At 44.0% G+C, this 22,240-nt stretch overlaps 1 protein-coding gene across 2 annotated transcripts in view; it reads left to right on the plus strand.

The window, feature by feature from the left end:
- LSAMP (limbic system associated membrane protein) overlaps positions 1-22,240 on the plus strand; it is a 983,246-nt gene that overhangs the window by 872,509 nt on the left and 88,497 nt on the right. For both annotated transcript variants that reach the window (XM_083855065.1, XM_083855064.1), the window contains one exon: positions 3,254-3,379. In XM_083855065.1, the coding sequence (XP_083711191.1) occupies positions 3,254-3,379 (126 nt within the window). The remainder of the gene's footprint in view (positions 1-3,253; positions 3,380-22,240) is intronic.

The raw sequence follows: 22,240 nt of genomic DNA on the forward strand, positions 1-22,240 counted from the left end.
ATTATTGTCCACTGGCTTTGGATTCTAAGTAGATGAAGCCAAGCCAGGCTTTAAGTTTAGAGGGAAATTGTTTCCTGCCCTATTCCCCCTTGTCTCAGCATTTCATTGCCTTCTGACAAAGGTGGCAGCTGAAAGGAACCAGCCATTATATTCCTAGCAGAACTTCAGCCTTAGATGTACTTTTCACCCTCATCTGAAAAAGTGGCAAGCCAGATATGACCATCTGGACACATGCTCTTCCTCTTGGGCATTCGGTAGGCATGGTCAGAACTGCTTGTACTGGCTGAGTTTACTTGATCCTCTTTGAAGTAAAATGTCTTGACAGCTTTGGAGAGTGGCAGTTTATACGTGTCCCAGCTAGAGCTCTGCTGCTGCCCTGTACTGGCTTTTGCTGCTCTTTCCTCAGCCTTTTTGGCTGGCATTGCACCATTCTACTCAGGCTTCACACTGGCCCACAGCTTCACCTGCTAGTCCTGCTTCAGTTTAGTCCTTCTTGGTTTGTTGCACAGCTTTTTTTCCTCATGCAAATGTTAACCCCTTGAGGTTACAGTAATATTCCCAAAATGTGGTCTAGCCACTAGTTTTACTCCTGGGCTCTGCTTAACCAGGTTTGCCAAAGTACCATGGAGAAGTTTTGCTGAGGATGTTCCAAAGCCACTGTCCTTGTGTCCCCTGACAGAACACCTGGGCTACAACTCTTGCAGAAACAGCAGCCTCTGATGTTCTTTCCCAGACTAAGCCCCTCTGTCCTCTCCTGAGCATGCTGGTCTTCTGTCAGGTCAGAGGTGGCCCTCAAAGTTGCTTTATTCCCAGTGAGTAAGAGTAGCCGTTTGGATTTCAGTACTAGAACTTTCAGGGCTCTGCCAGCCTGCAGATCTGCTGGCTGGAAAAATGTGCAGGTGTGTCATGAGCCATGGGACAGGGTGTTCCCCTCATCCACAGAGAAAGAAAGGAGATGAGTTCTCCATATCTCCAGGGGTGAGTTTCCTCTATGAGGAGCCCATACCTGTCTTGACTTTCTGAAAAGTAAAAGCTTTTTCGTCATTTTCAGTCATAATCTTCCCTACATTGCAGCTCGTGTTAGCTGCTTTTCAATGTTCATTGTGCACCTCTGAGTAAAGGGTGCCTCTGTCTTTTCTGCACATTCCCACTCACTTTTGGAGAGAGCAGTAAGATCTCCCTCAGCCTTCTCTTCTTCAGACCGAACAGACCTATCTCTCTCAGGTTCTCCTGGGAAGTCATGTGCCATAGCCCTCTGACTATTTTGGGAGCCTTCCAGTGGACTTGCTCCAGTGTCTCGATGGCCTTCTTGTACTGGGGAGCCCAAAACTGATCTAGTGCCGGAGATGCTGCCCAATATATATCATGTAAAGGGTTTTAGACACTTCCCTCCACTTATGGGGTTACACTCTTGCTAATACAACCCAGGACGTTTGGTCTTTGCTGCAAGGGCATACAGCTAACTACTCATGCTGAACCTGAAGGACCCTCAAGTGTCCTGGACTGCTTGAGCCCAGCACTTTCTCCCTTCCAGAAAATATAAGGTGGTTGGTCCTTAATGAGGGACTGTGATTGTGAGGCTTATTCTACCTGTCTAAAGCAGTATTGCCTCTTCTTAATCAAGTGGTTGGTAACAAACACCAAGGAACAGGGGTGGCACTGTGATGTCCTCTGGTTCTTGTAGCTGAGCTAGTTCACCAGCCAGAGCCGGGTAAATGCCAGCCACTGCTTTGCATTTCTTTTCCTCTCCTTTCTATCCTGTCTTTCTTAGAAAGCCTTTATCTGAGTTACAGGCCAGTCCTAAGAGCTGTCTCACTCCAGCTCTCTCATCCCAATGGTTTTTCACACACAACCCACTGTGAGTCTGTGTGAACATCTGATTCCTCCTGTTTTCCCACCGTGATACTTGCACTGGCATTTGAGGTGGGCCCCCAGCTGCCCTGCTTTCACAAGGTGTGCAAAAGCCTTCCCTATTGTGCTGCCCCCAGCTGCTCCCTCACTGCCCTCTGCATTGTCACTTCTCCACAGATCACAGCAATCCTTCCCCAATGTGCTTGGCTTAAATCTCTCCTTGTCTGGGTCAGTGAGCCTTTTGGAAAATAGATGTCTGCCTCACTTTGCTCGACAGGTCCTCTTCTTTCCAGGGGGTCTGATGGTCATAGATACTCCAGTGTTGCCCGTGAGTTTGGGGCCTACAGAGAGGGGCTAATGAGCTGTGGGTTGTAAACAACATGCTGTGAATCCAGCAATGCAGCTGGAAGTAGTAGGTTGCTCTCTTCAGGCTTCATTTCCTTTTCCCCACCTAGCTTATAGGCTGTTTTGCCTCAAAAGGACCATCAGCCACTCCTGCCAGGGAGGGGCAAGGGGAAGCTGCTCTCTGTTTACTCTGTGGTAAGCAAAGCAGAAAATGATGTTGTTTCTTTCCTCATGACACACAAACTTGGAAGGTGAAAATATATTTTAAAAAATAAAATTAGAGGATTCCTTTTTAGTGAAAATCCTTCTTCACCTGACATGGGGTGTGAAGCACAGAAGCAAGACATGGATGTGAGAGAGGAAAGACTGCAACAACTGGCACACTCTACACCTGGAAGTGCCTGTTCAGGTCCCAATTCATGGTGACTCTGGTGCCATGACACAAACTCAGCTTGGAAAGTTTTTAAGGATCTTGAATGCCCAATTCATGGCTGATCTTGTGAATCTTAAAGACTCAACTGTGCCTTTTGTGCTCTGCCATGTGTCGCGCAGTCATCCAGAAGCTGTCTACTGCAGGTAGCCCATGGGGAATCCCTCTTGGCTGAAAGATGTCACAAAATAGCTAATACACCCTCTGAGTCAGTGCTTTGAAGCCTGGAATCCTACAGGAGAATGCAGAACTCCATCTAGGGCTCCCTGGAGTATAAAAATTAGCTGGGATGATACTTGGAGCCTATTGACCCTTTACATGCAGCATTGAGGTAGGCAGGCAGGTTCTGAGAGGTCATTTCATGAAGACCTCCAAACTTGTCTGAACATGAAGCCTTGCAGTTGCTGCATAGGCCATTCCTACCTGCAGACCCTTGAAATACAAACTACACACCAGTACAAATTACTCTGATATAATTTCAGAAACCCAGTAGAAATGAGAAGGGTGCAGCCTGTGAGATGAGTTTGTGGCTGGCTCTGGTTAATAGGTAGGTAGATTAACAAGCCAGGGAAGCTGCCCTCCATAATTCTTCTTCTAACAAGGTCAAACTTTCTATTGTCTTCACAGTTCCACCAAAGATCTCCAATATCTCCTCGGACATCACCGTGAATGAGGGCAGCAATGTGACCCTGGTTTGCATGGCAAATGGGCGTCCTGAGCCTGTCATCACCTGGAGGCACCTCACTCCTACAGGTAAGAAATCCAACTACATTCCATTTGTGAACTGTTCAGTAGTTTCCTTCTCTTCCAGCATCAAAGAAAATTTCAGTAGCAATATAGGCAGCTATAGAAAAGTGGTAAGGATCTTAAATGGGCTTCAAGCTTGTTTTGTGGTGGGAATTCCCAGGCACAATAACCGGGTTTTCCAAATGAACACATGAAATTACTTCAATAGATCCTCTGCAGAATTGGACCTGTAATTCTATTTAGCTTAGGTGTTCATCTAGTTGTCCCAGTCTCTACTGCTGGTAATGCACAGCACAGTGATGGAGATGAAATGCTGCTGGTGCTAGACTGAGGGAAAAGGCTTTCTGAGATACTGCATAAAAGAGGGTCTCTCTGAAAACCATGGGATTTGATTCCTACTGAATTGCCTTAAAAGGGAGAGGCAAACAGTGGCCCAGTTTATTTCATATTGCTCTCCACTTCGGCGGACAGCTAGAAGTCTTGTGTCTTCTGAGATGAGTAAAGAAGGCATTTGATCTTCAAGGTGAGTGAAGAGCAAGATGGTAACAGAAAAAAGGAGAACTCACCATCTTTGTTTTGCTATCTGACTGTGCCCTCCACGCTCAAGGATGTGGCAAGTCTGGGAGGAGAATGTCCTTTCAGTAGCCAGAGTCTGTGGAGTTAGAAGCTTGGGTTGCAAGGAAACCTTCAACCCCTAAAGATTTAACAGTAGAATGAGAAAGAGGTAGGTTTCTATTGCTCCATATCATGTCCTTGGGGGAGAGAAAAACTTTTTAGCTGGTTTCTTTTCCTGTCAGATACTCTTTAATCTAAAATGTGTAGGGAAAACATTAAATAGCCCCATATGAATGATCTCCTGTGGTATTCCCATATATGTAAGGGGTTAAAAAGGATTTGAGGTAGGCAGACACCAAACATTCTGCACGTGCTACAGATATTCCAGCTTTCTACTGCAGTTCAGCAGCCAGAAAAGGGGAGAGTGTTGCAGAAAGTTGGAGAGAGAAAGGTAGAATGACAAATTGGAACAGAGCTTAATCTAAGGGTTACATCCAGAATGTCCTGGTTTTGGAGCCTGTGGTTGAGATTGGGGTTACTTAGATTTCCTGTCTTGTCTCTTCAGCCAAACCAAACTTTTCCTGAGCTTCCATGTATATGAAAGCCAAATATGTAGTTTGAATTTCTGGCCCATTTGTTGCAATGCCAAGAGAAAAAAGATGGAGAAAGCCTGCCAAGAAGAGGTGAGAGCAGGGCTGATTAGGGGAGCACTACTCCTCTGTGGTATTATCATCACTACCTGACTTTTCTCTTCTGTTTTTTTCAGAATTAAGTATGACTGTGCCATTTATATTCATAGGGAATAGAATTTATTCTTCAATTATATATATAGAATCTTCTAGCTCTGGTATTTCTGTTCTTAAGGTTTACTTTATATCAAATCTTCCATATTACTGTTGCATCAGACTTTCAGTTCTCTAGCTCTTTCTTGTATCCAACTAAAAGATACTCCCCAGCTATTCTGTGAGCACAGCCTAACACTGAGTTAAGGGTTAAATCTTCATGAAATCTAAGACCTGGTACACATGAGATGCATTCTTCAGAGCACTGAGAAGATTCTTGTCCTGACTCATCACTTTGCCTGTTGCTTCTTTGTGAGAGTTTCCTTTTTCATTTGTACGACCTACTTCACTGTATCAGACACAGCTTTTTGGGTGGGTTTTTTTGGTGGCTTTTTTTTTTTTTTTTTCTTTTTTTCTTTTTTTTTTTTTTCATTTTTACAGAAGTCTCCACAGAACAAATCCTCACTCTGGCTATCCCCTCTGGTTAGCAACTGAACTGAAGAATCCCATCCCTACTTTGACCTTGGGGACAGTTTTCTTGGCTCTGTTTTTCAGTTTTCCAGCATGTCCCTTCACATTTTTTCTCCCATGCTGTGTTTCTCAGAGGTATTGCCTTGTTAGCATCCCTCAGCACCATCTCACTGACTCCTTTCCAATCCCTCCTCAGACCTCCTCCCTACTGTGAAGACTGCCAAGCACCTCCTTCATAACAAACTAGAGGTTATGATGAAGGGCAGGCATTCCTCAGTCTGTCACCTCCATGTGTCACTGACTGTGGTTCTTTCTTTTTCCCCATCTGAACCCATCTGCTATCTTTTACAGACACAGAGGAACTGCTCTCAGGCAGACATCAAGTCTTTGAGCAGCATAAAGCCCAGTAAGACACTTGTCTCAAAATGGGAGGCAGAAGGCTTTCTTTTAAATGTTTTCCTTGAGGTTGACAATTAATATAAATTCCAAATCTCTTCCAGAGCTGCTGCAGTTAGAAACGTGTCTTATCTTGGAATCGCCCTTTTCCAGAACTGCAAGGCATTTTGGCTCCATTTATGCGAGTTTTGAAGACATCTGCTATGCATCAAAAAGCTATTTTAGATCATTGTAAAGTTTTCTAAAATATATCTCTCTCCTTCAGTTTTTTCCGTGGTTAAACCTGTGACTGCAGAATTGTAAGAAAGAGTGTTATTGAGCTTGTGTGGGAGGTTTTGAATGGACAGGTAGTGAAATTAAACCCATATCAGGGGCAGAGAGGGCCAAATTGCTTTTTCTTCATGCACCCTCCTCAAGGAGTTCATTATCAACTTTGTCTGCTGTTTCTTTCATTTGTTGACTTCATCAATAGTGTTTGTTAGCTAATTATCTGAGTTAGGACCACAGAAATTATTTAATTCTTGTTAACTGGGAAGTGAAAGATACAAATGCAAAGGAAAGACAGTGTTGGTACTTAGGCAGAGAGGGTAAGGGATGCATGTGATAGTTCATTTAAATGCTGCAATCATAGCTTACTTATCTGCCTATCTGGGAAGTTAAAAAAATTGATTTGTAAACTGCTATGTTGCTTCCTGCTCTGGTTCTTCAGTGAACAGTTGAACCAGACATTTTTCTCACTTCAACTATAAGTCCTGATGGCCTCAAACAGCCCACAGGAAAAAAAAAAAAAAACTCTCCCAACCCTGTGAGAAAGCCAAAGTGTGATTGAGGTTGATTACTGTAGCACTGACACCTGGGAGGAAGGCAGGTAAGGGGAAAAATACTTTAATAATTCAATGGGAAGTGACAAAACAGATCAGCTTTAATTTGATGAAAGCAGGAATGACATTCCTTGGAACAATGCAAATCCTTGCTCTCTTCTTACATTCCTCTTCAGATGATTGGCAGATTGTATTTTGACAGAGCAGGTGGAGAGAGTCACCCAGACCCTTTTCCTTTTCACCTGACAGGCCATTGTTCTGTAGGACATTGGCAACCTGGTCTGAGTAGTTGTGGATAATTTAACAGGCATTGTCTGGGAGCACAAACAGCTTCATTAGCTCTTCTCCTCCAGCCAGCAGAGCTCTTTTCTGGGATCAGTGACCTGCAGCTTCCAGCTTCAGGCCAGCACATCCCTCCCTGCACATAATCTGATCCCTTTCCTGTGGTTCAGGACACAGCTGCAGGCTTGTTGAGCCTGCCATACCCAATGACTTTTGCCACCCTGGTTTGCAATGGTAAGCCATGGCAAAGACCATAAAACTGAAGATCTGAACTGGAATTGTCAGGAAATTGTGATGTGTTCAGTTGGAGTTGGAGGGAGTATTGGTGATGCCCTATGCCATCTGCATGAATTAGCAGTTGTCAGCATTAGGAACACTTCACTAGGGAACACTCTGTAGTCTCATCTCTTGAAAGGGACAAAACCCTGATTCTTTGTACCAAGAATGGCTGGTACCCTATTGTTTCATTCCCCTTAACATTAGTTCATAACCTGCCTAATCCATGCCCCACAAAGGTATATTTCCAGTTCTGGACCCTCAGTTTAGGGAGGACGTTGAGATGCTTGAGCACATCCAGAGGAGGCAATGAGGCTGGTGAGAGGCTTGGAACACAAACCCTGTGAGGAACAACTGAGGGAGCTGGGGTTGTTTAGCCTGGAGAAAAGGAGACTCAGAGGTGACTCTCTACAACTTCCTGAAAGGTGGCTGTAGTCAGGTGGGGCTTGGTCTCCATCTCCAGGCAGCAGCTGACAGAACGAGAGGACACAGTCTAAAGCTGTACCAAGGGAAATATAGGTTGGATATTAGGGAAAATTTTTTTACTGAAAGAGTGATAAAGTACTGAAATTGTCTGCCAGGGGAGGTGGTGGAGTCACCATCCCTGGAGGTGTTTAAAAAAGATTGGATGTGGCACTTGGTGCCATGGTTTAGCTGAGGTGTTAGGGCATGAGTTGGACAGGATGATCTTGAAGGTCTCTTCCAACCTAATGATTCTGTATTCTGTATAGATTATTTTTTGTCACTGAATTCAATAACCTCAGATATGCTGTAGCTGCACCACATCCTGGACGAGGTCCTAACACAGGACCATTTATCACTTATCACACTGATATGGTCTGTGAGGGATACCACAGGCAGACTACCCATCTGTGGGTAGTTGTGTTAGGAGGAATTCTGTTTTCCTTGTACTTTGCACCAGGATAGCAACACAGCCAAGAAAAGACTCCAGTAAAATAGTTCAGAGATGGTAGCCAATGCCTGCTTTCAAGCCCATCTTAGTTTTAGTTCACATCTCTACTGACATATGTTTATTCAGGCTAATGTATATTCTCTCTACCTGTAAGCTGCTGAGATCACAGTCCAGAGTATAATTTATCATTTCTCTTCCCTATGTCTTATTGAGAGCCAAGCTAGGTGCCTGGTTGACTGAAAAAGAACATCCTGGGGAGAAGAAAAGTTAATTTACATTCATATTCTTACCAGTAAACTCTCAAGGGAAGCCCTAGGGAGTGGCTTCTTGGGAATCAGGTTTGCAGCAATATGAACATGGACAGTTGTTGCAAGATCTTTGGATTACCAGAGATCTCACTGGAAATCCTTTTGCTGTGCATGGGCAGGCAAATGCAGAAGAAAAAGCCATCTCCTGTACTGAGAGGCTTGTACTCGAGCTCACAAGAGCAGCACCATTCATGTTTCTGCTTCTTTGCCACAAAGCATCAGTGATTGCAATCTTCCCAAGGGCCTTGCTCATGGGTATTCTGGCAAGTGCTTTTAGGACCCATATTGGTGGCAGCCTGAGAGCTGGTGACAGGGAGACAAAGCTATAGTGACCAAAGTTGAGGGATTGAGTCTTTTACTGGTTGTGCATAACCAGCTGAGGAACAAGCAATTCTCTTTTCCTAGAGAAGCTAGAGCATGAAACCTGTATAAAGCCACTAGGTATCCCATTCTGGATCCAACTTCCTTATCCTCAGCCCAGCAAGGCCACTTCACAGAGAAGAAAACACTCTGGATTCTTCTGAATTCCACCTGACAGTAAAGAAACCCACTTTGGCTCAGAAAAAGAGCTTAGTTATTACAGTGGTAATCACAGCATAAGAAGAACCAGTCTAGTGCAAAGCAGATAAGTATTGATTGCAACACCCAAGTTTCATGTCACAGCATAAAATAAAAGGAGATGAGAAGGCTTGTCAAATATGCCAGTCTGATTTTCCCTAGAGGGTGCTAGAAATTCACATTGAGTCTTAGGGAATTTAGCATAGCCTGGGAAGTTTAAGAGGGATAGAGAATACAAAAATGTGCCTGCATGCCCTGTGTAATTGAGATGGTATACATATAATATGTTTATAAACAGCTGTAGAACCCATTGCCATGGAAAGTTATTTAAAGACAAGAACTTGGCAAGACTCAGACAGCTTGTGTATTCCTGAGGATAATGTGAACAAATCTGGATATTCTTGTTATTCACAATAAAAATATTTAAAAGGATGTTAAACTCCATGCTTTGGGGCCCAGAGATCAGGATAAGACCTAAAGTGAAAGAGACAGATTATCTCACACCCCTACTCATTTGTGTATTTCCTTCAGTGCATGCCAGTCTCCATGTAGAGCTGAGCATTGAAGCAAGCAGAGACAGAGAGATTTCTGGAGGTATGAGTTAAGGCCATATTGGTCACAATGGGTCCTGTGTTTGCTTGCTTCCCATTGCTGCCTCAGTCCAAAGCCTTGTTGTTTTACTTTGTGTTGCACAGGAAAACCCAACTTATGCCCAAAGAAAGTATCAAGTAGAAAACCCTCAGCCAGAGTCACCACAAGTCAGCCCTGTAGTCACTAAGGAGTGATGAGAAGCAGATTTTCTGGTTGTCTAGAGCATTTTAGGAGAGCATCTGCTGCTCTCCTAAAACCTTAGCCAAAGACTTGTAGAGAAAAACAGCCTTGTTTTGGGAGGCATAGGGTAGGTTTTTTTGTTTGGATTTGGTGGGAGTTTTGTGGCATTACTGTGCCAGCACTTCTTATTTCACAACCTTCTCCCCCCAAAATTGTATCAGGAAACTTGAGGTTTACAAGGTATTTGTTTAACAAAACAACTGAGGCAAATGATGGTTTTTTTAACAGGTCTGCTTTTCCTCTTTATTTTTCTTTTTTTTTTTTCTTTCATCTTCAAAATACTTTCTGGTAAAAATGGGGGCTCATCTTCCACAGAGACCTTTCACTTTGCCTCTTATACACTCCCAGTTTGTTTTAGCACACTTTCTGAGATGTCTTTTTCTCTTGATCTAGTCTTCATCTTATCCAATATGTAGGAGAAAAAGAAAAAAAAAAGGGAAGAGGATGCTGGCTCATAAAGAGCCTGGGAAACAAGCCAAACTTTCAACTTTTTCAGGTCTTCTCCAGAAGGCATCCAAAGTTGTTTCAACCTCTATTTGCTTCCTACTAACACTTGCTCCACATTTCTTATATTTTTAGAGGCCTGTTTTTCCTAGGGCCCACAAGCTAGATCCCCATTGCCTCCTTCCTCAGCTGTAACAAACTTAATTTGTGATGGTGCTCTCTCTCCCCAGCACACTTTACCTTCTGTGCCTGACAGCACATGCACTGCAAAGGGATCCTTCCTCTTGTAATCACCTTGCAATAATGCCCCATTCGGTTACTGTGGGCTGTGATGCTGTTTCAGTACAGACACTGTTTTATGCATGAAACATTCTCTTTTTTTTTTTTTTTTTAACAGCTTTGATTTCTCTCTACTGTCCCAGGGCAGAGAGGGAGAGCAAGGCCTCATGAGTATTTTGGCATTTCTGGGGAAACAGACAAATAAAGCTGCTGTGAGGAGGAAATTTATCCTGCTGTCTTCATCAGTGGTTGGAGGGGAACATGTGGAGTCTTCTGGTCAGTTCTTGTCTGCTCCACCTCTGGCAAGAGTGTCTGAGCTGCTGCTGGCAAGATGTGGCAGTTCTGTACCAAGCTAGTTGCCTTCCTGCCACATAAAAATGTTGCTCCTTGCAGCAAGTTGGAGTCTGGTAGAGTTGCCTCCTTTTTATCTTCTCCCAGATGGGCACCAATTCTAGTCCGTCATGCTGTTAAAGTCTTTTCCATGGCATTTTAAAGGCTGAGCTGGATTGTGTCCATATGAAAACTTTCCTCCACCTACAGAAAAGCAACATTTTCTTAGTTCACTGCATGCTATAATATTACTGTCTTTGCAGTGCTGTGCCTCTACCCTCAAGCTTAGTTATACTCAGTGGGGACACTGCTGTTTAGCTGGGGCAGCCAGGAGTAGCTGGCTTCTTTCCCTCCCCAACCTCCATAAACAAGTCTTGAAGGATCCCAGAGGGCTAGATGTGGGAGTGAAAGCTGAGCACCCCAGAAGATGAGTATTCAAAATCTCCCATAATTAATGATGACAGGAAAACGAGTCGCCCATGTGCTTTCACAAGCAGGATTGCAACAGCAACTTAAAGAACTTTCCAATTCTCCATCCTTCCTGCCCATTCCACAGACCCATTGAAGTCACGGGACTTTTTTTGTCCTGACCAGGACAAAAAGAGGAGAAGTCTGCTAGGCTTGCCCTGCTGAGAATAGTAGATGCAGTCCACCTGGCTTGCCTTACCTACCAGCCTTTGTTGTTCTCCAAACACACCATTCAGCACTCAGGTAGTCAACCAGAGTAGAACAGAGTGTCTGAAGAGAAGGTTATTGAGTGCAAGACACTGATGAGGTGTGGATGTGTGTGTTCCTGTGTCTCCCTCTAGTGATCTGAACTCACAAGTCTGCTTTGGGTCATTTGTGCTTGGAGCTGCTGGTTTGGTGACAGAGCTTCCCTGGATGCACCAGAGTAAAGGGTGGATATTTTAGGACTGGGTCCCATTCCCCCTGCCATCTGGAGGTCATATTCCCCATTGGCAGTTACATGTTTGCAGCTGTAGTCCACATCTGAAAATATAAATGTGCTTGTAAAGATACAGAGAGGTTGATTATGAATTAAAGAGAGAAAAAATTCATAGCGTGTTAAATTGAATAGTTTCAATTCAAACATCCTTAAGAAAGCTAGCCTTAAGAAGAAAATGGGGAGGCTGCATTTTTTTCCCTGTGTAGCTGTAATCTATAAGTAGTTTCACTTAAGGCAAGAGTATTTCTCATTCTCTCTTTGCAGTAGGAGAGAGACACAGTAATAAAAAGGGAAAGTTAAGGTAGTAGCTTATGCTTGGTCCATGCTTTTTTTTTTTTTTTTTTCCCTCTCATTTAAAGGGGGAGACCACCATTTTGTTATTATGCTGTTACGTGACTACAGCTGATCTCAGTGGCTGTACTGACTTCAGTGCCTGATATATTCTGCACTGGAGCCAGACCTACTGTCTCATCTCATGACCCCAGTGGGCATGGATGACAGCATCTACTGCAGCACACGGGTCCTGCCAGGACAGGATGTCTGGAGGGAGTTTTCTGTACAGCCCCAAAGCCTTCACCCCTTCAAGCATCTTTTGCACAATTATCCTACTGTCTCCACCCCCACACCAATCCCAATCATGAAGGTGCTTCTATATTCCAGCCCTAGAGATAGCTGGAAAATAGTGAGAGAGAGAAGAGAGGGGTGTAGGGAGAAGCAGATTATTTGCAGGAGTCTCCTGTCTGTAGATAACATAGGGCAAAGAGAAAGCCAGCTTTACAGGCAAGGCATCCTGAAACCACTTCAGCAAGGTCAGATGTCACTCAGCCTCCTGCAGTGTGGAGCTCTTCTCCCAGGCCTGAATGCAGTTGTAGTGGAAGTGGGACTCTCCCAGCTGAAGACACTGAGCTATTTTGGTAGCACCAGACTGCAACAGACCCTGGCACTGTGAACACTTGTGCTCTGTTTGCTTCGTCAGCCTCCTTTCTGAGCCTTTCAGAAATACGTCTTCTGAACATCCCTCCCTTTCCTGTCTGAAGAAAAGCATGAGAGACTGGAAACATGATTCAGGGGGTTATTTTTTCTTAGGAGGTGCATGTACAAAAGCATTGTTCTTCATTCTTCTTCAGATACTCTTCTCTTTCGGAACAGCACCTGATAAATATGGCTCTTCTGATGTACTCTATATTTTTTCATGCACTGGTTGAACAAATCATCCTTTCTCATAAACTCCCCATGAGTGCCCACTGCAGTGTTACTGCAGCAGAGGAGCAAAGCAGAGGGGCTGTGTGGGGATGGGGAGTGCAGGCCCATTCAGGGGAGCTGTCCTCTAAATTTGAGCCTTTGAATTTCACGCCCCGTTTGGAGTGACTCGAGCTGTTGGAAAGATAAGCATATCCTGCCAAAGGGTCAGTACGATCTGCAAGGTAGAAAAGTGTAATGAAGGTATTGAGGGTCTGAAAAAGGGAGGGATCATGGGAGATTTCAGTTGTATTGACTGAGGGCAGGGGCAGATTGGAAGGATGATGGAATGAGTATATCTATGGCACTGAAGAACAAAGAGCCCATCCCTTGTCCAGGCTTGTATCCCAGGAAAGGCACCAGTGGGAGGTGAGATTGCTGCAGTCTGGGGAAGGCAAAGGGAAGAGTAATGCAATCTCCCAGGGGCTCCTTAGGCTCTTCATAATGTTTCTTGTGGGTCACTGCCCTGTTGCATATGCCTGGCTGAGAACTGCTGGCAGGACCATCCTAATTACGAGCACTGTAATGGTCACCATATGTCACTGACACCCTCCTTACCTGCTGTGCAGCCTGTAGATTTGTAAAAGCTACAATAAGTATGCAGGTGCACACTGCTGCATGCATTATTTGTGAGCACTTGACTGTGTGTTTATTTGTGTGTTCACCATGCTGGGGTCTGTCCATGCAGTTTGTTGCACAGGTAAGCTTTTTGATGTTTACCTGCCTTGTCCACCAACCTCAAAGGCTTGCATTTCCTTAAAGGTAGAACTGTGAAACATAGCAGTAAGCATGAAAAGTAAGAGCAGAGTACTTGCCATGGTTCTGTACACCTCTCAGTACCCTGGATGTACATACTAAACTACTGCTGCATGACAGGAAAAAAATTTAGTATTTTTAGAGTCAATCATGAAAAGAGACAAAATTTCAGTAGTTCCCAAAACTGCAGAAGCCCAAGTCAGGCTCCAAACTTTTCAACTCCAGCCTCCTGACATGCTCATTTTTATCTACTGCATTTATCTCTGCTGTACTTGGGCATCTTCCAAGCAAATAAATAATTGGATCCTGCTTCTGTCTCCCCTTCTGCCCAAGGGACTTAAAGTTAATTTGTGCTGAGTGTTGGGCTTTGGGTATGTGGTGGGTTGACCTTGGCTGGATGCCAGGTGTCCACCAGGGCACTCTATTGCTCTACCTCCTCAGCAGGATGGGGCACAGGGAGCAAATAAGATGGAAAAAAACTTGTCAGTCAAGATAAAGGCAGTTTGAGAAAGCAAAAGCAAAGGCCACTTACAGAAGCAAAGGAAAACAAAATATTTATTTTTACCCTCTAATTGTCACCAGCAGGCAATCTTCAGCCAGTTCTCAGGAAGCTAGGTTTTAGTACACATAGCAGTTTCTTCAAAAGACAAACATCATAGTAATTAATGCCCCCCCCCCCCCCCCGCCCCTTTCTCTTGGCTTTTATTGCTGGGCAAATGGCTAATGGTATGGAATATTCCTTTGGTCAGTTTGGGTCATTTGTTCTGGCTGTGTCCCCTTCTGAGGTCTCACTCATCCTCAGCCAGCTGGTGAGAGGGAAATGTTGAGACAGCCTTGATGCTGTGCCAGCACCCCTCAGCAGTACAAAATACCAGTGTGTTGTCAACACCTTTCTAGCTCCCAGTGCAAAGCACAGCACTCTGAGGTGTTCTGTGGGGGAAATAACTCCATCTCAGCCAAACCCACTACAAGGGAGAGGCTGCCGTGACAGAAGGAACTCAGGGCACATATAGGTAGATGGTCCTCGTGCTGTGAAATTCTAAGTGACCCCATTTCCTGTGGGGAGATCTGCAACCATTTGACTTCTGTGAGGAGGATTCCATGTGGCTCTCGGGAGCTTTCCATGGGATGACACAGGAAAACCTATGTTCCCTAAATATTTCTTCAGCAAGCTTCACCTCGGATGCCTGGAGCTGCCTGTACCATAACTTTAGTGAAATACAGACCCATGGAGAGGCAAGTCACTCCTTGCATGAGGCTGGGATCAGTCTTGGAGTTCATGCACAGAGCAGAGACTTTAAGGGACTTGGGAACAAAGAAAAGTTACATTTGCCATGCAGCATCTCCTGCACGAGACCCAGGGAAGATGAAGGAAGGAGACTGTTAACTTGAACAGACAAAAGTAATTAGAGGACTAAAATAATAGATTAATGAGCAGCTAGTGTCAGGGGAACTTATTAATTATCAGTAGAGGATTTCCTTCAGTGTGCAGCCTGGCCGAGGGCATGCAAGATAGCAACTAAAACTCAAGTCCCATTTAAAGGAGCTGCTAAGGAATTAGCAGCACTGGGTGTCTGGAGAACGATAGCAGAGGCTGACTTAAATGCTTCCTTTGAATCTTGTGTTCTGTGTGGCTCAGGTAATGGCTGGGGATGAGGGGGATCTGGGAAACACTAGATTGTATCTAACCAATGTTAATAATGGCTCAATAAAAATGCTCTGATAAGAACACATTAAAGTTGCACGGTTAAGCACTCACAAGCCAGGTAGGGTGAGATTTAAGGTTACAGATGCAACCTTAACTCTTCTCCTGCTGAGAGTACCTTAGCAGGCAGCCTCTAATTAAGGGGCATTGGGCTATTGCTCAAGTAATGTATCATAACATCAGTTAATGCTCTCTTTGGCTTTGGATAGGTTCACACAGTGTCTCGTAATATTGTGGGTTTGTCTTTGTGTGCCTGATGAAACCGAGTCCATTTTAATCATGGCACTGAGCATACTGCATTAATCATACTGGAACAAAACACAGTGGTTTAAAACATGAGGTCTATTTAGACTGTTGAGATACAGGACAATCCACCACCTGTTCTCTTGGGTCAACATTTCACATATCAGAAGGCAGTAGTCATGGAAGATGTTTACATTAGGGGCAACTTGTGTTGAAAATGGAGCTGTCCTTTCTAAGGACTGATTTCTGCTCCTTTAGCTCAACATATTGTGGATTTTTTGCCTTTCTGAAGCATTCAAACTGTTCACAGGGTGAGATGGTACTCTGTCCCATCAGACTGTGCCGCAAAATAAAGCCTTTCATCTGTCACCGAGGAGGTAGCTGTTATATGAATCAGTGTATTTTCCATTTAACATTCCTACATTTACAACTCTGAGTCTCATTGCATGTACTAAGGTTGTGATATAATGGGGAAAAGATAAAATGTGAAGGGCAAATCTGTTCTTGGGGAGCATTGCAGAAGTGAACAGATTCAGTGGTTTTAAACTAGACATCGTAGACCTAACATCCTTCCTTAATAGTAATGCTGAGTTGTTATCCTGCCCACTGAACGCAAAGTTCTTTGAGGAGAAGCCATCTCTTCTGCTGTGTAAGTCCTTGAGTAAAAACCCCTGTCCTTCCCTGCACAGCCTTACTGCAGTAGCCTGAGATTTCTCAGAAGCCACCATCCATGCATTTGGCAAACATGATCTGCAACACTCCTGTTATCCCACTGTTATCCCACTGCTCATCCTTGCAGCGGTGTAGGGAGGCCTGCTTTGGCTGCATTTAGAGCAAATATTCAGCATTGTTGGGCTGTGAGTTTTTTTCAAATCTGTTGGGCATCATGTGAGCATGTGGTACAAACTTGCATGTGAGTTCGAGTGCATCTAAAGCAGTTCAGATGCCCTGAGCTTTATTTTTTGCATTTTGGATCACTATTTAAAGAACAGATGGAGTAACAGGAATGGCAAAGGCAAGGGCAGCAGTTTCAGCAGCAGCTAGAGATCTGTAGATATTTTTAAAGGTTTCCAAATGTGTTTTGTCTGTCCTCAGCAAGACACAATTATGTTGTGAGAGAGAGTATGTGTGACTTAGAGGCAGGTGCAGGCTGGTCAGAGTGGAGCACAAGCTCATCAAGAGTGTTATGTGTGAAAAGGAAAGGTCACATTAGCCTAGGTGGCCCTTCAGGAGACAGGCTGGGTGGCCATGGGAGGAAGAGATCTTATGTACAAAATGTGAGAGAAAACCGTGAGGAGGAAAGGTAGGGAATTTCATAGAAAGCCCATAGTATGGTGAAATATGGTGATTAATTTCCACAGACCTTCACAGATCTGAAGTGAGCTAAAAATTTCCTTGCTCAGAGACTTTGGGGATCACTGAGCAGAGTTTGTTTAAAAGAAATGAGCTTCATCTGAGAGGTTTTGCAACTTGTGCTAATGAGAGTCTGTCTGTCAAACTTAAGTGGCATCAAGTGGCCAGAACAAGGGCTCTTGGGTGTTAAATGGTTCCTACCAAATACCAAGCCCATTACCACAATTGGCTGTTGTAGCCCTCTAAACGGCAAAAGTGATTAAATTGGTCATTATGAAACACTAAAGATGCATAATTATGAAAAATAAGGTTTGAGTAAGAGGAGATTTCAGCTCACTCACTGCTTTGTATCTCAAGAAGGAATCAATGTAAAAATGTTTTAAAAGCATCCAAGGGTTGCCCCTTGGCTGGTTTTCTCCTGACAGTCTGGAAATTATGAATGTGTTGGAAGTAAAGGTGTTTTTCCTAGTCTCTGGGCTGATATAAAAGCTGGAGACTGAATGTCCCAAGCCCCCCTCTTTGCATAAGATTGTGTTTCATTGTCCAGTCTTTCCCCTCTTTGCTAAGATGAGGTCCAGTGCACAACTTCCCTTGCCCACCCTGGCACATCAAGCACTCTTGCCTTTTCTGGGAGGGAGGGAGGGATTTAAATTCTCGAAGTGTCAAGCTCAGGCAATGCTGCCAGCATGGGCACAGGTATGTTTTCTTCTCCTAGGAAATCCTCAACACTTCCAGAGCACTCTTCTCCCTGTTATGGAGAGAGGCTTTCTAGGAGGCAGTTTAACAAAGGTCTGTTGCAAAAATCAAGTGTTAGGCTTTGGTCACTGTGCACAAGAGGGCAGGAGGCACTGACTATTCATGGAACTCTCCACAGATGGGCAAGGGAGTTGAACAAAGAGTTGCAGAGCTGTTATAAATTGTTCACCATAGGGTGTTGTAGTGGTGTTGCTTCAGAGCACCCCTCAGATGTTGTTCTCCAATCAAAAGGCTGGAATAGCACCAGGCACAGAGCAGAATGTAAGTGCAGCTCAGTCTACCCAGACTTCCTAAAGTTCTGATGTTCCTGGTTTGCACAGACCTTCAGCAGGAATAGATTATTTATTCATTTTACTTTCTTTTTAGTTCTCTCCCTCTTTAGTGCCACCCCAGCCCTGGAAGAGTTTTATAGCCTCCTTAGAAAGAGTAATAGTGGTGCTGAGTTATGTACAGCCCCTGGGGCCCTCTGTTCTCCTTGGGCTGCTGCTTCTCACTAGGTGTGCGGTTGCTGAGCCACTGAGCCAAGTCCTTGTTTCTCTTGTCAAAACTAAGTGGTCACTGGAGATGTGCTGGTATTTACATTCCATTATTCCTGTATGAGATATGTAATGTACTAGGAGATCCTACCCAAAACTCTGCTGACCATTCATCTCCCTCATCTGTCTGTCTCTGCTCACCTTCCTTCCTTGTGTGGCAGCTGTTGTTGAGAATCTTTCAGGAACTTGATTTGTTTGTAGATCAAATGCCTTTAAAAAATGATCAGGCATTGCTTGTCATCAGAGTGTGTCATTTAAAGCAGTACTTGCTTTTAAGAAAATACTCTCTGTGTGTCACTTACGGCATTATTCATATCCCAGAAGACAAGTAATGTCATCTGCATATCAATGTGAGATTGTGCGAGCCACTAGTCTGCTGATTTGCCATATAAAGTTATGTTTTCCTCAGTACTCCTGTGGCTGCTGTAGTCAAAATAAAATGTACCGTGTCTTAAATGGAAAGCCAGCTATCTCTGCCTTTTGAAGGGGCTGCATTCTCCACAGAGATGGAGTTGTAACACACCTCTTAGCACCTACTTGTGCCTCCAAATGTAATGCTACTCAGCCAAATTTGACCTATCTGAAAAACTACTTGTGTTAATTTAAACAGAGTGAGATGCATCCTTAAAATTTTCAGACCACTCTTGAGGTGCTGATTAAAGGACAAGTTGTGAAAATAATTTGATTTCAATCCTTAGATGTCTTAATTTTTTTTCTATTTTTTTTCTATTTTTTTCACAGCTTCTTTCAATTTACACATAATTGCTGGCTTAAATCCACAGTTCTACAGGAAAAGATTATTTTCTGTAAGGGTGAATGTTTCCATGAATTCTGTTTATGGGAATGCAAAAGTATTTCGTTATTAAAGCTCTCTTTCAGTAAACACAGTGACCACTAATGAAGTTCTTTGCCCACACAGGAGCTTGTAGGTCTTTTTTTAAATGTCTGCACTTAATTCCGCTGAAATCATTAATAAACTTGTTTAAATTTCCCATGATTTTGGCCTAGCTTATGCTAAATAATAATAGAGTTGCGGTTGTCATTGTCTAGGAATTTGATGCTATGGGTGTTTGTATCAGGGCCTGGCTCACTTGAGGATTAAGCTGTCTCACTGGAAACACTTCTTTGCAGGAAAAAAAAATAAAATTAGCGCAGATGCCTTGAAGGCCTTAATTTGTGTTCAGGGAACAGTTTTTCACAAAGTTAGGTACTAGAGAGCTTGCAGGAGAGAGTGAGTCAAAAACTGATCTAGATTTCACATGTGGAACCTCTTCTCAGCATATTTCATTTTATAATTTGGCCTGTAAGCCCCAGCTGCATGTTAATCTGTTGTTCTTGACAAGGATGGCTTGGATGACAAAAAGTGTGTGTGGGGAGCTCAGGTTTTTAACCAAAGAGATTTTCATATCATTTGGAAAGGCCTCAAGATCTCCTCAAAGTTTATAGCCTTCATGGCTAGGATTTCAATGTCTGGGAATTGTACAGGGAGTTGTACCTAATCAGGGAAGCTGCATGTTTTCAGCTCCAAGATGAATATACTGTTGGCAAACATTGCATTGTGACTGTGGTCCTACTGATATTTGCTGTTGTTTTGCTGATCTTTATCACATCACTCCATTTTGTAATTCCTGTTTTAATCTAGTGGTTATACAACATCCATAAATCTAGGCGGGAACATTACAAATGCCTGTTTCCACCTGTCAAACCCTAGCTTGGAAATTCAATTTTAAGGTTGTAAATAGAATCCACTTGGACTTGTCTTCACACTGCAGTGGCAAATGCTGTGCCTTGTCTTTATGATGCTGGAGATACCTTCACAAGGAGCTTCTCCAGCTTTGTTGTGGAGAGCTGTCCAGAAGACACTTTTTGAAAGTGACTTTAAATATAAAAGTACCATCAAAATACTAATGACAGCAAAGGCCATTCATTTAGCTAGTTAGCCTGCAGACTCAAAGTCCCCCTACTAGTTGCTGTTTAGAAGACATCAACCTAGCAAAGGACTATGAAAATTATCCCTCTGTTACTTGACTGTTCCCTTTCTTACCATTTGTAATGTAGGCTCTCTCCTCTCCAGAATTCCCCATGTCAGGAGAAGAAAATGGAGGGAGGTACCCTTGTCGATAGCTCTTCCATCAAACCCTGCCTCATTTATATGCAGGCAATAACTAAATGATGCCTGTGGGGAAAGGCAACAGAGACAGGCCTGGTTGAGCAGTTTTAAGCGATCCTTTCCCATATGCATTTTTCACTGTTCTGAAGCCTGTTTTAAAAGGTAACCTTACTTTAAATTCCCGGACTTGCAAGAATGTGAAAAAGCAGGATTATTAAAACCATGCAGCCCCCTTAAGTATCTGAAAGAGAGTGCAGCTTGTACTGAGGTGTTGCACAAGGAGATAAGAACATTTGCTGCCTCAAGATGCTGTTCCCTAAATGGGTCTGGCAGTCTCCAAAGCATTTGTCCTATAAATGTGGTGCTCGGGACAGGAATGTAGCTGGAACCTCTTCTCTTGCCAGGAGCTATAAGTTTTTGGGGCTATGAGAGTGAAGGAGCGATAATTGTCAAAGAGCTTGGAGCAGATGCCCGTGGGGGGAAAGAAGGCTTTGCTGCAGGATCCTGTCTCAAGGAGGAACCCTCACATGACGATTCACAATCAGCATCCTCAAGGGCACCAAGAATGAGGCTCCCTCTGCTTCTGCTTCCTTAGGTCATTAAATACGCTCTGCTCTGGGACTTGTCTTTTCTCCTCATATCAACATGAGAAACCAATATTCATAGCCTCTTACATCCTTTCCCCCGCTTAGTGCTGGCAGCTGTTCTCTCACCCCCTTCCTGCACTTGAGATACCTGCTGCAGTAATGGGATCCTCCTGCAAGCTCTTTAATTGAAAGGAATCTCTGTCTGGCCTGAAGATGTCAGGAGGCTGACGGAGATGTGTTTCTATAAAATGAGGCTTGATCTACAGTGCAACAGGCAGCATCTGGATCACTGAGAATCCTTCACACTCCCTGGCTCCATCCAGCTTTCCGAGGGCGGGGGGGGGGGGGCATTAATTAAGGTGCGTCTGTCAGGGTGTGGGTGCTGGAGACCCCTCTGGCTCAGCTGCCAGCTCTCCCTCTCCAGCTCAGCCGTTGCTTCTTTTCCACATGGAGCGTCCCCCTGCCTGCTGTGCCACTTCCATTTCTGATTCCCATCAATTTGAAACAGAGCCCTGCTGACCCTGCTGACCGCTGCTCGTACATCTCCCGGCATGGTTAATAATAATGGCCTCTGTGGGAAATGATGGGCTGAGACACAGAAAGGACATAATGATGCTCTGGCTCGGGGTAGGCAGAAAGAGGAAAGTGAAGTGACAAGCAGCTAAACAGCAAGAGAGGGGTATGATGATAAAAACAAACAAACCTGCAAATGTCTAAAAATCCACAGTGATGGCATCCTTGAAAAAAATGGTGAGAGACAAGCTTGAGTCCCTAAGGGAGAGAAAAGGGAAAAAAAAGAGAGAGAGAGGGAAAAGCGAGCAGAGAATCAGCCAATAATTGAAATGGCATCAGGGAAGAAGAGAACTGGAAAGCACAGGCTTAGAATTGGCAGGTGGCAAAGAAAGAGGATGAAAGACAGAGAAAGAACATGGAGGAAGGAAGATGTGGATGTAGGGAGTGAAACAGAGAAGTGGAGGGTATAGCTATATGGACCTAACAGAAAAAAAACGGGCACAGAACAGGTGGTGGAGGAGAATAGAGAGAAAGAGAGGGAAGAGACCCATGCATTGGCAGAGGAAGAAAAGCAGAAGGGCACTGAACCAGGGTAGAGAAAGGAGAGTAAACAAGGTCTTTGGGCTTAGAAAAAGGGAGGAAAGGAGAAAGAAGTGGAAGACAAAGTTGAAGAGCAAGTCAAAGAGCCCCAGGTCTGTGCCAATAAAGTTCACCAAAGACACAAAGAACAGAGTTTGGAAACCTGATGGCACCTGATTTTGCAAAGCTCCATCAGTCCCCATCAGCTGCTTTGGATCCCAGTATAAATTCCAGGGAAGTGTATTTCATTTTTGAGTAAGCAGAGTTTCATTTTGATGGAAAAGCTTCTGACCCTGCA

The sequence above is a fragment of the Zosterops lateralis genome (assembly GCF_965231275.1).
Source record: "Zosterops lateralis genome assembly, chromosome: 2".
NCBI lineage: Eukaryota > Metazoa > Chordata > Aves > Passeriformes > Zosteropidae > Zosterops > Zosterops lateralis.